Source organism: Cricetulus griseus, chromosome 4 (genome assembly GCF_003668045.3).
Source record: "Cricetulus griseus strain 17A/GY chromosome 4, alternate assembly CriGri-PICRH-1.0, whole genome shotgun sequence".
Lineage (NCBI taxonomy): Eukaryota > Metazoa > Chordata > Mammalia > Rodentia > Cricetidae > Cricetulus > Cricetulus griseus.
In genome coordinates this window covers 226,566,845-226,583,097 of record NC_048597.1, presented here as the reverse complement: position 1 = coordinate 226,583,097, position 16,253 = coordinate 226,566,845, and the positions used below count along the sequence as shown (strand labels likewise).

At 52.3% G+C, this 16,253-nt stretch overlaps 1 protein-coding gene across 10 annotated transcripts in view; it reads left to right on the top strand.

Moving 5' to 3' along the window:
- Scn5a (sodium voltage-gated channel alpha subunit 5) overlaps positions 1-16,027 on the top strand; it is a 75,879-nt gene extending 59,852 nt beyond the window's left edge. For 6 of the 10 annotated variants that reach the window (XM_035444062.1, XM_035444057.1, XM_035444055.1 and 3 more), the window contains 8 exons: positions 2,500-2,673; positions 4,591-4,713; positions 7,255-7,536; positions 8,778-8,831; positions 9,592-9,729; positions 10,280-10,384; positions 11,819-12,089; positions 14,790-16,027. In XM_035444062.1, the coding sequence (XP_035299953.1) occupies positions 2,500-2,673; positions 4,591-4,713; positions 7,255-7,536; positions 8,778-8,831; positions 9,592-9,729; positions 10,280-10,384; positions 11,819-12,089; positions 14,790-16,027 (2,385 nt within the window). Of the gene's footprint in view, positions 1-2,499; positions 2,674-4,590; positions 4,714-7,254; positions 7,537-8,777; positions 8,832-9,591; positions 9,734-10,279; positions 10,385-11,818; positions 12,090-14,789 lie in introns of all 10 variants that reach the window. The other 4 variants (XM_035444060.1, XM_035444059.1, XM_035444054.1 and 1 more) reach the window with 3 other exon arrangements.
- Positions 16,028-16,253: the final 226 nt, after the last annotated feature.

The window sequence follows — 16,253 nt, the reverse complement described above, 5'->3', positions numbered from 1 at the left end:
GTTGCCCCGGGTAGATGAAAGTGGGGAACATCTGCAAAGTGCAGCCTTTGAAAAGATTGATAGGTGCTAATGTGTTCGCTCTAAAAGAGTAAAAATTCAGACCAGATTGTGTGCACGCATTCCATGGAGGGAGGGAGGGAGGAAGGGAGGGAGGGAGAGAGAGAGAGAGAGAGAGAGAGAGAGAGAGAGAGAGAGTGACAGAGGATAACTTACAGGAGTTGGTTCTCTCCTCCCATGCAGGTCCCAAGGATGTCAAACACCCATATCATCTGGGCCATCTTTGGAAGGCCATTTGGCTGGGTTTTGAGGCAGGGTCTCACCACATAGCCCCAACTTAGTTTGGAAATGGTGAGCCTCCTGCCTCAGCCAGCCCAAGTGCTACAGTGACACCCACCACACCCAGCTTTGTACTGCTCTTACAGAGGACCTGAGTTCAGTTCTCATGTCTGGCAGGTCACAACCAACTCTAACTCCATCTCCAAGGAATCTTGATGCCATCTTCTGGCCTCAATGGGCACTTCACTGACGTGCACATACCCACACATAAATTTTTAAAAAGTAGTCCCAAAGCAAAGGTTTAACATAGCCTACAGAATCACTTTGTGCACATGTGTGGACACACGTGCACATTCGCAGATTCACACAAATGATATCTGAATGTTAGTGTCCATTCCTGTATGCCCATGAAATTGGAAATGCTGATTTTGAGAATTTTGGGGATTTATTTTATTTGTGTATTTATTTGGGGCTCTGTGCTTGAACCCAGAGTCTTATTCATGCTTCTCACTGAGCTACATTCCCAGGCCTTGTCTGATTCGTAAGAAGCACAATTTATTTTATTTCGGAAAGAATAAAAACATAGACACGACTAGATGAATAGCTCTCCACTTTTATTTTGAAGCCTGCACGTCCATCTGAGGGCCTGCATTGTGCCGCTGTGCTGCCCACACAGGCCCAATTAGCCACACAGAGGCCTCAGCTGTGTGTCCCCAGGCACTGCTAACCGCACTCATCCCTGGACCACAGCAGAGGCCCTGAAGTCAGACAGGGACCCAGGGGTGACTGAAGGACGCAGCTCCCCAGCATCCCTGGTGACTTGTTGCCTAGACAGGGAGCCTCAGAGCACACTGGCTGCAGAGGTAGCTAGAGAAGGAACAGCCAGAAGGCCAGAGGAGGAAGGGCAGCCGGAAGCCCCGGCAGTGTGACACGGTCCCCGTGGCTCAGAAGGGATGCTGGGTGGAGGCAGGAATGAGGAAAAGAGGGGGAAATCTTTTTGTCATCTTTAGTGTGCTAGGGACAGGCAAGAACTCCGGGCTGAGGCTACACATTTGACTCCTAGATTCTGAGGAGAGACTAATTGTCCTGGATGTTAAAGTCCACAGGGTTTGTAGTCGTTTACTGAAAGTTCTGCTTTGGCTGGGTGTGGTGGTGCACGCATTTAATCTGAGCACTTGGGAGGCAGAGGCAGGTGGATCTCTGTGAGCTCAAGGACAGCCTGGTATATAAAGCAAATTCTAGGCTGGAAAGGGTTATACCAGTGAGAACCTGTCTGAAAATAAGAAATCAATCAATCTATTAGTCAATTAAAAATAATAAGTGCTGTGTGGCTTTGGGGAATGTCTGAATTTTAAAAAGACAGAAAATTCTGCTTTGGGCCAAGTGCTTCTGGGTTTTTGTTTAAGTGTACTCATTATAAGGGGGGATCTCAGTCGTTGCTAGAATGCAGTCAATTGTAAATTTCCATGGAAAATGATAAATATACAAGATAAGTGGAATAAATACAAAATGGAAGGAAAAGCAGGGCAGTCTTGCACACTGTGCCCAGCAGAAAGCTGGGAGCTGCGTGCCTATCCCCCTCTCTGGCTTAAAATGGGCAAGTTTTGGAAAGCTCAATTTAGTTGTTTTCTATATCTTGTCTATTTATTTAATTCAGACTCTTACTATTTCTTTTTCCCCCATGATGGGAATCGAGCCTGGAGCTTCACACACCAAGGCAAGGCTGACCAGAGAGGCACAACCCAGCCTAGTTATTTACTTACAGTTTATTACTTTTTATTTCGAGGCAGGATCTCACAAAGTTCCCCAGCTAGCCTTGGTATCTCTTCTCCCCTGCCCCCTGCCCCCTCCCCCTCTGTCTCTCTCCAGCTAAGACAGGTTTTATGGTCTTCCTGCCTCAACCTCCCAAGTAGCTGGGATAACAGACCTGAGGTACCCAAGCCAGCCCAGCCAGGCATGTGACCCTAGCCCAGAACTGCTCTTTAGTGCGGAGGAAGTACACTGCTCAGCTGCCCACCTGGAGTTGGGAGGTCTCCTAGCCCACTCACGGTTGGTGGGGAGGAAATAACAGCTCTCAAGGGAGACACCCCTCACTTCACATGTGTCTGCCCTCAGTTTCCCTGCTCCTTAGCAAGCCGCTGTTGCGAGCAATGATGTCCCCTGCAGAGTGAACTGCTTGGCAGTGATCTGGACTCTGTGCCCTCCCTCCGGTCTTGCCCACAGGCCTTCGAGGACATCTACCTGGAGGAGCGGCAGACCATCAAGGTTCTGCTGGAGTATGCTGACAAGATGTTCACCTATGTCTTTGTGTTGGAGATGCTGCTCAAGTGGGTGGCCTATGGCTTCAAGAAGTACTTCACCAACGCCTGGTGCTGGCTGGACTTCCTCATTGTGGATGTGAGTGTGGGCACAAGAGGCAGGGGCTCATGGCCGTGCAGGGGATGGAGCGACAGGGCCAGGCAGAATCACCGTGCGGAAGTGGGGGTGCTCACCTGTTTTGTGTGGCAGGCGAACAGAAGGAAGCCAGGAGTCTGAGCCTAGACCTTGGTCAAGGAGAGCAAGACCTGAGGGAGACAATCCAGAGCAGAGATCTGTTCGGGCAGGGTCCTGGGCCAGGAGCAACAGCAGGACATGCTGTCAGGGTGAACAGGCACCTCTGTGTTGAAATCCTCCCAAGGGTGGGCCACAGAGACTCAGACTCCCTAGACTGAAGACTGGCAGAGAGCCTCCAGGCTCACTCCGATAGTGGGAGGACGTCAGGCCGGGCTAGGTACAGAAACCACTGGGAGACTGAGATGGGCACCTCCTGTGAACAGGAGGAAGTGTGAACTGTGGCTGCATGGGCCATCGGACCACTGGGAGACCTCGTCTGCCCCGAGCGTGTCCTGGGGAATGAGCATAAGGAATGAGCATGTTCTCTGAGGTCTTAGTTGGCAGATGGAGTGGGCAACCCCTTCCGAGCTTCCTGAACTCCAGGGCATTGCAGGATAAGTTTAGGCCAGATGGGGCAAGATGTGGGGGTGCGGGGCAGGCAGAGCTGGGGACAATGCTCAGGGTGAGGAGCAGCCATGAGTCTACTTTCAGTGAGTGAATAGAATTCAGGAGCCCCGGTGTGTGTGTCCCTGGGATGGAGAATAAATATAGAGAGACCCGGGTACTTGGTTTCCAGCCTAACCTTTTTCTATTACCCCAAGGGGCCAAGAGAATGCTGAATGTATTCTTTCAGAGATCTGCCTGCCTCAACCCCCCGAGTGCTGGGATTCAAGGCGTGTGCCACCTGCCTGGCTTCTTTTATTCTTTTTTTTTTCTTTCTTTTTTCTTTTTCTTTCTTTCTTTCTTTTTTTTTCTTTTTTTGGAGAATGCTGAATATATGGTGATGGGCTAGGTGTAGCCTGGCCTCAGGTGATCCCAGGTCTCCAGGTGGCCTCAGCCTCAGGTGGTCCTAGGCCCATGTTCAAGGACTATCCTAAATCTGGAAGTCCCAGCACATCTAGAGGCAAAGTGACAACAGACAATAAAGTAAATGGAAAGAAGCCTGTTGGGGCTGTCGAGATGGCTCAGCGGGTCAAGGCACTTGCTGCCAAGTGTGATGTCCTGAGTTCCATCCCGAATCTATATGATGGAAGAACCAACTCCTACAAGCTGTCCTCTGATCTCTAACCATGTACTCTGCCATACACATACTCGCTCGCGCGCGCACACACACACACACACACACACACACACACACACACACACACACACACACACGATAAGTGGATGTAGATGGTGTCTCTGAATAATGAGCACATTAGCTGGGCGTGAGAGCATGGCCTATAATCCCAGCACTCAGGAGACCGAGGCAGTAGGACTGCTGTGAGTTCCAGGCCAGCCAGGGCTAAATAACAAAACCTTGTCTCAAAAAGGAGAAAGACAGACAGACAGACAGACAGACAGACAGACACCAATTTGGTATTGTTTGAGGGTAAATTGGCATGGAGAGAGGAAGCCAGGGAGGGCCAGCTGTTACAAGTACAGACAGTAGGCTGTAAGATGCAAGCTGCAACTCTACTCAGCCACACAAACAGCAGCATAGGGATTGACATGTCCCAGGTCATGGGGTCAGTGGTTCTGACACACATGCAGCCAGCTCTCTGAAGAGCCTATAGACAGGACAGTCTTGACTTGCCCCAGGCCTTCGAGGCTCCAGGGAGACTGGTCTTGTAGTTCGAAGGCTGGTAAAGAAAGACCAGCCAGCCTGCCTGATGCCAACCGAGAGCCTGCCACCTGGCCCTGGGGCTGTACCTGCCTCCCCACCCACTCCCTTCTCCATAGGTCTCGCTGGTCAGCCTTGTGGCCAACACCTTAGGCTTTGCTGAGATGGGTCCCATCAAGTCCCTGAGGACACTTCGTGCACTGCGACCTCTGAGGGCCTTGTCACGATTTGAGGGCATGAGGGTAAGTGGAGCTTCTACCATCCTAGCAGGTGGAAGAGGGTGGGGACACACCCCCAGCATCCTGACAAGAGGCCTGGCCTGAAGCCAGGATGGTGCACCCACTGACTTTGAGGAGTGTGGTTGAGCATCTCTGTGAAAGGCTCTTCCAGCTCTCCCCTTCAAGAGGACTCACCAGAGCACAGTCTCATCCACACCCAGGCCCATTGGGGCTCACCTCCCTGTATGCCAGGCTGGCCTGAAGCCCCTCACTTGCTGGCAGGCACAGGCTGCCTTTCCCATGTCCTTCTGTGATGGTGAAGGGCAGTGTAGCAGGGCCAAGGAAGGTGCTGTGAAGTAGGCTATGTTCTTATCTTAGATGAGGGTTGGCCTAGTGTGGTCCTACAGACATTTGGGGGAGTGCACATGTTACCAAAGAATATGAGCATATAAGACAAATTTTAGTATGTTTTTAAAGTGTGTGTGTGTGTGTGTGTGTGTGTGTGTGTTACACTCACGAGCATGGGGCCTGTGTGCATGGCATGGATGTGGAGATGAGAGGAACAACTTTCAGGACTTGGCTGTGTCCTTCCACCCTGGGTTCAGGGGATCAAACTTAGGTTAACAGTCTTGCACCTTTATTGACTAGACCATCTCTGCAGCCCTATTTTTTTTTATTTTGTTTTGTTTTTTGAGACAGGGTTTCTCTGTGTAACATCCTTGGCTGACTGGAACTCACTGTCCTGTAGACCAGGCTGGCCTCGAACTCACAGAGCTCCACCTGCCTCTGCCTCCCAAGTGCTGGGATCAAAGGAGTGTGCCTATTTCTTTTTTAAAATAATAATTTTAATTAGCATGCAAAGTAGCACATTTCTTCATGACATTTTTATATATACTTAGTTTCTGTTGGTTCCCCCGGCACCTCCCGTCTCCCTGCCCCCACCCCTCCCAGCTCCCTGCCCATCTTCATGTCACGTGTGCCTGTTGCCCTCCCCACACCCCTCCTTTAAAGCTTTTCCCCTGCCTCTCATGGGCCCTTTCCAGGTCTCTGCCCACACTCACTCCCACATAGATACACATATATAAAACTTAGAAGCTGGATCCACATAGGAGAGAGAACAAACGGTATTTGTCTGTCTGAGCCTGGGTTACCTCACTTCATATTTTCTAGTTCCATCCATTTTTATGAGACAAAGAATTTTAAAGCCCCCAAGAAAAACAACTATGAGGGCGGGGAAAATGGGTCTTTAGCAGAGCATCTGCCTCAATGTGTAAAGCCCAAGGTTTGATTCCCTGCCCCCAGCACTGAAAAGGAATAGCTATGATGCACGGCAAGAAGGAAGGTGTGTGTGTGTGTGTGTGTGTGTGTGTGTGTGTGTGTGTGTGTGTGTGTGTGTGTGTGTGTGTATGTCTGTGTCTCTCTGTGTCTGTGTCTCTCTGTGTCCGTGTCTCTGTGTGTGTGTCTGTGTCTCTGTGTGTCCGTGTCTGTGTGTTTTAACATGCACAGTTCTTCGTGGCTTCAGAGAACAAATCTATTATCCCCCTGCCCCAGCAGGTAGCGTCACACAGCTCATCATTTGGTTGATGGCTTTGAACCTTGCCCGTACCACCAATTCATTACACTGCTTAGTCCTGGCAGGAACCCATCCACAAGGGAGTAATCGGACCAAAGTTAAATGTCTCTTTGGGAGCCAAGGACACTTGATTCCATAGGGACACAGAGTGATGCTAGGTGCCAGGAATGCCTCTGATGTGGCTGCTGGCTGCAGTGCCAGCCAAGGGCAAGCTCCTGGGGTTTCTACAGAAAGCTTGATGCCCTAGGGAACTGGGTTTCCCACCTGCTCCAGGGATGTGCTGTTTGCTTCAGAACGTCATCCCCTCTCTTGACTTTGGACCCTCTGTGCCACCTCAGAATCCACCCTGTCTCCACCCCCATCTGTTCGATCCATAGTTTCCTGGCTCATGGGCAGCTGGTACCATGAGTGGGCCAGAGTTTCCCAAATGTATCTATCAGGAAGCTACCTTCTGTGGGTTCAGGAAGAGGGCATGGAGTCAGACAGCACTCTACAGACATAGCAGGGGGTCCCCTGGAAATAATTCGGGGGAACCATCCTCTCCCAGGAGCAGCGTAAGTTGAGCACAGAGAACATAAGGGACCACCAGGGTTAACACAGGGCCTGAAGCCTTCAGCTGTGTCTAAGCCTGTCCCACCCACTGGACTCCTGGCAGCACCAACCAGCAGAGACCTCACTGTTGTGAAAGTTGAGTTTTGCAGATCATAGCTGAAAGCAAAAGAGGGCTGGAAGGGAAACGGCTGGTGTGTTCTGGAATTGCCTCCGAGTTGAGGCCGTAGATTAAAAGGCCTCTGGATTCTCTCTGTCTCCCCTCACTTGCCACCAGAGCTCTAGCCATGGAGTTGGCCTCTTCCATGAGTGGAAGACCCCCCACTCCCAACCCCCACAGCCACCTGTGGCCGGCAGGTTTAGTCAGTGGGGAGGGGGACAGTCTTGAAAAGAGTATATGCTGTAGGCAACCTCAAGAACTGCGTCCTCTCTCTGTCCACGAGGTGGTGGTCAACGCGCTGGTGGGCGCCATCCCCTCCATCATGAACGTCCTCCTGGTCTGCCTCATCTTCTGGCTCATCTTCAGCATCATGGGCGTGAACCTCTTCGCCGGCAAGTTTGGTCGGTGCATCAACCAGACTGAGGGGGACCTGCCTCTGAACTACACCATCGTGAACAACAAGAGCGAGTGTGAGTCCTTCAACGTGACTGGAGAATTGTACTGGACCAAGGTGAAAGTCAACTTTGACAACGTGGGGGCTGGGTACCTGGCCCTTCTGCAGGTGGTGAGTATGGGAGAGTAAGGGTCCCCTTTCTCCACTGGGTGCTTCAGAAACATGTCCCTCACCCTGGTGTGGGCAGGAGCAGGGCAGTGGGGTCATACTGGGTCCCTGAAGTAGGGTGGCAGGGCCTATAGAGGCTAGAATTTCCCAGGGACGTGGCTCCTCGGGAAGTCCCCAGAGTCTCAGTTCTAGATTGAGTCTACGCTGTCCAAAGTGTATGGCATTGAGGGTCAAGCCAGCGCTAGACAGGATCCACTCCCCAGCTGTCAATCAAATGGACCTCTTTCGGCTGTACAGCCTAGATAGAAAAGACTATGGATGCCCCAGGGACTGAACTGTTAGTAAAATTTTGACTGGCCACCCTCTATTATCAAATGTCTTGGGCTGTTTAAAAGAATACATTTGAGATGGGGACTTAACTCACTGAGCGCTTGCCCAGTGTGTGCCAGGCCCTGGATTCCTGATTCCCCTTTCCACCCCCATCTGGGATGTGCAGGTTCTCTCGGTTGTCCGTTTACTTTATGAGCAGGATGCTGTAGAGATTATGACACCTGCCATAAAACCAGCCCCAGGGCTGGGGAGATGGCTGGGGCAATAAAGTGCTTGCCACATAAGCTTGAGGACATGAGTCCAGATCCAGGCTCCCACATCAAAAGCCAGGCGAGGTGACCAGTGCCTGTAAACACAGCAGAGGGGAAGTAGAGAAGGGAGAGGACCGTCCAGGTCACTGCCCTCTGTCCTGCCTGCAGAGTGTACATCCTGTGCCACTGTGGCTCTTGAATGTCCTCCCAGAGGTCACACCATGGTAGTGGGAATAGGTCGTGGTGAGAATAGTCACATCAGAGAGTTCGGCAAATATGCTAGGGATTTTTCTTTCCTTCCTGAAAACAAGTTGCTAGCTACTCGCCAGAGCAGGGGCAGGAAGGATGCCGTCGTTACAGGCAGGACATGGTCCTCCGACCGGCAGGACAGAGCTGGCCAGGTCAGCCTGGGGTCAACCTTAGAGCTCGGCCTCTGTCTGGACCCTGCACTGTGTTAGAACCTGACGTGTGTGGTTTTGAGGACTGGACCGTCTCCTGGCCTTACCATTCCCGAGGCCTCAACTGAGAACCTCAGCTGAATGGGTGGGCAGGGCCCTTCTTGCTTCCTGTAGGAGCCTGTTTCTAGCCTTCATGGAGATGAGCGTTCTCTGTAGCTGAAGCAGAGTGCCTGTTCTGATGACTTTCACGCTCTATTCCTCACAGGCGACATTCAAAGGCTGGATGGACATCATGTATGCAGCCGTGGACTCCAGAGGGGTAGGTTGTCACTGGCTTCTCTCAGCAAAACCAGCACATGGGGCTTCTGCTCTCGTGGAGGGAGGAGCAGGGTGTGCTTGGGTCAGCCTCAAGGTCAGCTTTCCCAGGGATGCTGAGGCCTGGCCCTGCAGCAAGGCCATGTGATCTTTCATGGAGTCCCCAAATTCTCCAACGTGTTTCAAATCCAACCCACTGTGGTTTATGTGTCCTCGCTCAGGAGGGCAGGGTGGGGGACAGCAGAGATGTAGATGAGTTTCTTCTTGTCCTTGTGCCTCACCCAGTCACACTGATGATTGAGGGATGACTGAGAGAGCGCCCAGTGTAACCCAGTCTCCCACTGGCCCAGCGACTAGACACACACTGATATGGGGTCATCTCTTAGCGTGGCATGCCCGATGTCCTGCCTGCCACCATCATCTCCACACCTCTCCGCCACCTCCACTCTGATCACACCTGGAATGGGGACAATCCTGTGGGCACCCGCGCTTGCTCACACACACACGCACGCACGCACGCACACACTCCCCTGTCTGATCTCTCCCCCCCCCCCCGCAGTATGAGGAGCAGCCGCAGTGGGAACACACACACGCACACACACATGCACACACTCCCCTGTCTGATCTCCCCCCACCCCCACTGCAGTACGAGGAGCAGCCGCAGTGGGAACACACACACACACACACACACACACACACACACACACACGCACGCGCACACGCACACACACACACTACCCTGTCTGATTTCCCCTCCCCCGCAGTACGAGGAGCAGCCGCAGTGGGAACACAACCTGTACATGTACATCTACTTCGTCGTCTTCATCATCTTCGGCTCCTTCTTCACCCTGAACCTGTTCATTGGTGTCATCATTGATAACTTCAACCAACAGAAGAAAAAGATACGTAGAGTATTGGCTCTGCCTGGGTGAGGGGGGTCAGGGGAGGACCGGGTGCCAGAGGCCCCCCTCGTCCCTGCTGCCTTAGGAATGAGCCTCTTCTCTGTTCTGATGAAATAAGGCAGAGAGGGCGTGGACATGGCCATGAGGAACAGAAGGGACTTGGGAGGGTCTGTGCCCTCCCTCATCTAGCTAAGGGATTCGGGGTGAGAATTGGGACTATGAACCCCATCTGTGATCAAGAGTCGTGGGTGGGGCTGTGGAGAGGCCCAAGGAGACACAGCAGAGAGGCCATGATTAAGCTGTAGCCAAACCAAGCGAGATGCTCAGAGATGCCTAGGTCTGGCTGAGAGGGTCAAGTAGACACTGGATCTGCAGGCCACAAAACCATAAGGATTTCCCGGGGAACAGGGAGGGATGCTGGAAAGGCGGATTTGGGGGGAAATCTCTCCCCATACACCTATGGGACAAGGAAATGGTTGAGCCTGACACCTTCACTCAGGAGACAGGATCCTGAGGACCCCAAAATTATGCTGGTGCTGTCTTTCTATACCTAGGGGGCCAGGACATCTTCATGACCGAGGAACAGAAGAAGTACTACAATGCCATGAAGAAGCTGGGCTCCAAGAAGCCCCAGAAGCCTATCCCACGGCCCCTGGTGAGCTAGGCTCCCTGGCAGAGTCAGGGAGGGTCTTCTTGGGAGTCCTGGGATCCTGCCTTGAAGCCAACCATCAAGAGCTCTTGGGTCTCCAACCCAGCTGAGGGGCACCCTCAGGTTCTCACCTACACAGAGGTCTGAGCCTCACACAGATGGCAGGGAGGGCACGAGGAGGCAGCGACACCCAGGCAGGCACCCTGCACACTCACAGGAACTCAACTGTGTCCAGTGAGCCCCTCCTTCCTTTCAGGGGTACAGGTCTTCCCAGAGAGGGTAGTGAGCTTTTACATCCCTACCCCCACTCCTAGCCCTACCGTCCACCTTTGGAACGGAGGTAATCAGAGAACCCTCACCCTTGTGAGCAGAGCCAGGGTGGGTGCTGGACTCTCTGCTAGCCTGATTTCCTGACTCCATCAAGCCATTCTTCTCAAGAGCAGGACGAGGAATTGAGTCATGTTATAATTCCAGCACTTGGGAGGCAGAGGCAGGTATTGAACTGTGAGATCAATACCAGCCAGGACTACATATTGAGACCCTGTCCTAAAAACAAACAATATTCAGGGTCATTAGATGAGATGAACCTAAACCACCAGCCAATTGGACAGGCCAGTATTCTCAATCTTTCTTCTGATTTCTCCCTACTGACCTGTCTTCTCCTAGATTAGGTGTGTATGTGAGTGTGTGTGTGAGTGAGTGTGTGTGTGAGAGAGAGAGAGAGGGGGGAAGGAAGGGAGGGAGGAAGATGACGTATTTTTAATCTCATCTCTTCCTTCAAATAATCTAGGCTCATTAACAATGGAAGAAACAGAGTAGCTGGAGAGATGCTCACTGTTTCAGTTTCAGACCATGTACTGCTCTTGCAGAGGACCTGAGTTCAGTTCCCAGCTCCCACATCAGGCAGCTCAGCGCTGCCTGTAACCCAGCTCCAGGGTCCAGCAACGCTCTCTGTATTCCCCAGAGACCCAACTGCACCCCTATCCCCACATGCAGGCACACAAATACACACATTTTAAAAATAAAAATTTTAAACATACAAAATGATTGTATTCATTAGAATAAATAGCATCCATTTCATAAAAAGCATGGAGGAAATAGATGAATCTGAAGGCATATACAAGTTTAAATTCAGGTTGTAAGACTAAAGAGCAGCACAGTGATTGGTGTGCTTAAACCCAAAATAAAGATCGACCTGTAGGTCCCTCAGGATGGCCCGGTGGCGGCCATCAGGATTGGGCCTCAGTGCCTGGAGGAGATGGAGCGCCAGGCAGGAGGGCCAGCTGGCCTACCTCCATGTTTTCCTAGTCTGTATGTGCCATAGTTGGGGGTGGGGCGCTGCTGTCTCCCAGAGGGTGGCAGGATGCAAGTTGTCTGGGCTGACTGGCCGCAGGGTCCCCTGGGTCCCCGCTGCACTGAGCCCCTCGCCTCTTCTTCCAGAACAAGTACCAGGGCTTCATCTTCGACATCGTGACCAAGCAGGCCTTCGACGTCACCATCATGTTCCTCATCTGTTTAAACATGGTGACCATGATGGTGGAGACAGATGACCAGAGCCCTGAGAAGGTCAACATCTTAGCCAAGGTCAACCTGCTCTTCGTGGCCATCTTCACAGGCGAGTGTATTGTCAAGATGGCTGCCCTGCGACACTATTACTTCACCAACAGCTGGAATATCTTTGACTTCGTGGTTGTCATCCTCTCCATCGTGGGTGGGTATGCAAGTTGGCTGCACAGAGACGGCCTGCCCAGGCCGTGTTTCTGACCCAGCCCGCTGTTCTCCACTTAATTTGTTGGCTCTCCCAGCCTCCTTCTCTGTATTCCTCACCCCCCTCTCCTCCCCTTCCTGCCCCACCCCCGCTCTCTCTCTCTCACACACACACACAATCCTACACATTACTCTAAAAGGAAATTGCCTGGAAGGGCCCATTCAAGCCAAAATGGCCAACCTGAAGAGAGCCCAATACCCCCTCCTGACCCTACCCTCCCTGCAACACAGCTCTGTGGCTATTCAGAAAACTTCCAGGTTGAGGCTAGGAAAAGGAATGGCCGCTGTAGAGACTCTCCTACCCTCCAGACAGAAGCTTATAGCCTAGGTTGAAGGAAGAAGAGGCAAGTCGAGTCCCTAAGAATGAGAGGCAGATTGCCTCATAGTGTAGAAGACATAAAGCATCCCTAGGAAGGGAAAATCCTACAGTCCAACTTGTGCACTAGGTCCTTTCGGAGTCACTGCCTCCTGCCATTCACCTGAGGGACAACACAGGACAAGAGCATAACAGACAAGGTCCTCCATATATCTGTTGAGCCCCAGAACCCAAATTTGTACGACAGCTTTATTGAAATGTGACTCAGGTACTATAAAACTCACAGAAGGTTAACTTGAAATTCACTTGACAGCGAACATTCTTTGGATTTCGCTACCATTAGGCATTGCTTCGCACCAGGGATGTGATATGAAAAATGTGTCATTAGGCAATTTCATCATTGTGTGAATGTCACAGAATTTGTCTTAACACAAAAGCAGCTACAAGGTCACTGGGCAGTGTGACCCTGTAGGGCCATTGTCACACTGTGGTCTGCCACTGCCTTGACGATTGTTCTGTGGAACATGACTGATTTTCACCAAACTGGGCAATATTGCTGCTGTGTGATGCCAGAAAACCTCCAGAGAGACTCTACCCACTGGTAGCCCCTCTCCATGTCCCCTTTCCCTCAGCCCCTGGCAACTGCTAATCTAAAATATTCAAGAATTGTCAAACCGGTTTTCCGAAGTGGTTACACCATTTTACATACTCACCATTGGTGATCAGGGCTCCCGTTAATCCACCTCCTCACCAACTCGCATGGCTGGATTTTTATGATGGTTACAGCCGTCCTGGTGAGAGTGCTACCTCGTTGGTGTTTGGGTTTCCATGCCCTGGTGGCTAATGAAACTGGATGTCATTTCCATGCTTACTAGCCATTTGTTCATCTTCCATAGAGAATAGCTGTTCAGAACTTCTGTTCGTGTTAAAAATTAGAGTATTTCATCTTTTTTATTGTTGAGTTGCAAGAGCACTTTATCTATTCAGGATGCTAGTCCTTTATCAAACACACAAATCAAGAACTCCCCCCCCCCTTTCTCTTTCTGTTTTCCTGTCTTTGTGATGTCTACTGAAGCACAAGTGTTTTGTTTTAATTTCAATGAAGTCTACTTTTGACCCTATGTATTTCCCTTTGTTGCTGTGCTCGGAGCCCCAAAACTTGACCCCTCTCCCATTCCCATGAGTGCACGTCTGCTTTTGCCTCTCTGCCGTAAACGTCACCCACTTCTGGTGAATCTAAACAGAGTTAGGACAGGTAGGAGCTCCTGCCATGGCAGTGATGGGCAAGCATTTAGAGCATGAAGTGAGCTCAGAAATGCCCCAAGGCCCCAGGTGGAGGCCAGGATGGCAGTGTGCCCCGTGGGCTCAGAGGGTAGTAGAGGGGACTCGGGCTGTCGGGTGGAGTGGACCCCGAACCCTTGGGGGCTCTAAAGGCCCAGCATGTGCTCCTTAATCACCTTCCAGTCCTGGTGCTGGACTGACCCAGGGTGTGGCTAAGAAGCTGCCAAGGTGGAGCCAAGGTGACTGGGGCTCATCTCGGTTACCTTCTTCTGGTTCCGTCTTCCGGGGTGAAGATGGTGCTGGTGGTTCACTTCCCCAGAGTGCTGGAGAGTGTAACAAAAGGGCGGCTGTAAGGTGCATGACCCAGGGTGCCTGACACATACCAGCTACCAGCATTACGATGTGGAGCCAAGAGGGCTCCCTTCCACTCCCGAGAGGCAACCTTACTTCACCCTGTCTCCTGTAATGTACCTGTGCCCTTAAAGTAGAGATCCAAAGGGTGGGAAAGTCCTGGCGCTGAAGGGTGATAGGAACCATCACAGGGACACTGAGCTTGCTCTGTGAGTGGCACTGGCCCTTTGTATGCACCTGCGATGTCTGCACTTGTTAAGAGGAAGTGAGCTAGGGGTAGAGCTGAGATTTTATGTCTCCAGTGAGGCTCCAGGACAGCCCTGGGTTGCTGGGCCTCAGACCATACTTTGAATAGTGAGGAGCTGGAGACTGTGAGCTCTGGTTCCTGCAGGACTGCTGGAGTTCTGAGTGAGTACCCTCTGGTCTTGGAACCCATGTAACAGCGTCCTGGCATGCCTCCATTGTACCGGTGCATCCTTACAAACAGAAAAACGGCACTGAGGAGACATTTAGCAAAATATAGGTCTTCATCTCCTAGGTCATGGGAGCGAGAGGAAGCCAAGTCCTAGAATGTCCCATTGACCGGGTCTTCCTGGAAGGGCCTTCTCCTACACAGACACTCTTGCCCTTAATCAACCTGGCCTGGAGGGAGCGTGGAGATGCCATGGTGGCCACAGTCTTGCTTGTTTCCCACAGGCACTGTCCTCTCTGACATCATCCAGAAGTACTTCTTCTCCCCGACGCTCTTCCGGGTCATCCGTCTGGCCAGAATCGGCCGCATCCTCAGGCTGATCCGAGGAGCCAAGGGGATCCGCACACTGCTCTTCGCCCTCATGATGTCCCTGCCGGCCCTCTTCAACATCGGCCTCCTGCTCTTCCTGGTCATGTTCATCTACTCCATCTTTGGGATGGCCAACTTTGCTTATGTCAAGTGGGAGGCCGGCATTGATGACATGTTCAACTTCCAGACCTTCGCCAACAGCATGCTGTGCCTTTTCCAGATCACCACATCAGCCGGCTGGGACGGCCTCCTCAGCCCCATCCTCAACACGGGGCCCCCGTACTGTGACCCCAACCTGCCCAACAGCAACGGTTCCCGCGGCAACTGTGGGAGCCCCGCGGTGGGCATTCTCTTCTTCACCACCTACATCATCATCTCCTTCCTCATCGTGGTCAACATGTACATCGCCATCATCCTGGAGAACTTCAGCGTGGCCACGGAGGAGAGCACGGAGCCCCTGAGCGAGGACGACTTTGACATGTTCTATGAGATCTGGGAGAAGTTCGACCCAGAGGCCACCCAGTTCATTGAGTATTTGGCCCTGTCCGACTTTGCAGATGCCTTGTCTGAACCGCTCCGCATCGCCAAGCCCAACCAGATAAGCCTCATCAACATGGACTTGCCCATGGTGAGCGGGGACCGTATCCACTGTATGGACATCCTCTTCGCCTTCACCAAGAGGGTGCTCGGGGAGTCTGGGGAGATGGATGCTCTCAAGATCCAGATGGAGGAGAAGTTCATGGCGGCCAACCCTTCCAAGATCTCCTACGAGCCCATCACCACCACCCTCCGCCGGAAGCACGAGGAGGTGTCAGCCACGGTCATCCAGCGGGCCTTCCGGAGACACCTGCTGCAGCGGTCGGTGAAGCATGCGTCCTTCCTCTTCCGCCAGCAGGCGGGCAGTGGCCTCTCTGATGAGGAGGCCCCTGAGCGAGAGGGCCTCATTGCCTACACGCTGAACGAGAACTTCTCCCGGCGCAGTGGTCCACCCTCCAGCTCCTCTATCTCCTCCACGTCCTTCCCCCCCTCCTACGACAGTGTCACGAGAGCCACCAGTGATAACCTCCCAGTGCGAGCATCTGACTATAGCCGCAGTGAAGACCTTGCAGACTTCCCTCCCTCTCCAGATAGGGACCGAGAATCGATAGTGTGAGCCTGGCTACCGCTGGCCGGGACACACCCTGTTAAAACCAATGTCAGCTGAGGCCTTCCTGGCTTTGGGCTTTGGAGGTGACTGATGAGCCTGATTTGGAGAAACCACGAGGCAGAGTTCTGTGTCTCTGCGTTGAAGCCAGAAGCAGCCAGAGGAAACCCTATTGGTAGAGGCCTGTCCCTGGAGGCCTGTCCCATCCTGGCCAGGCTCTGAACAGCAACTCTGT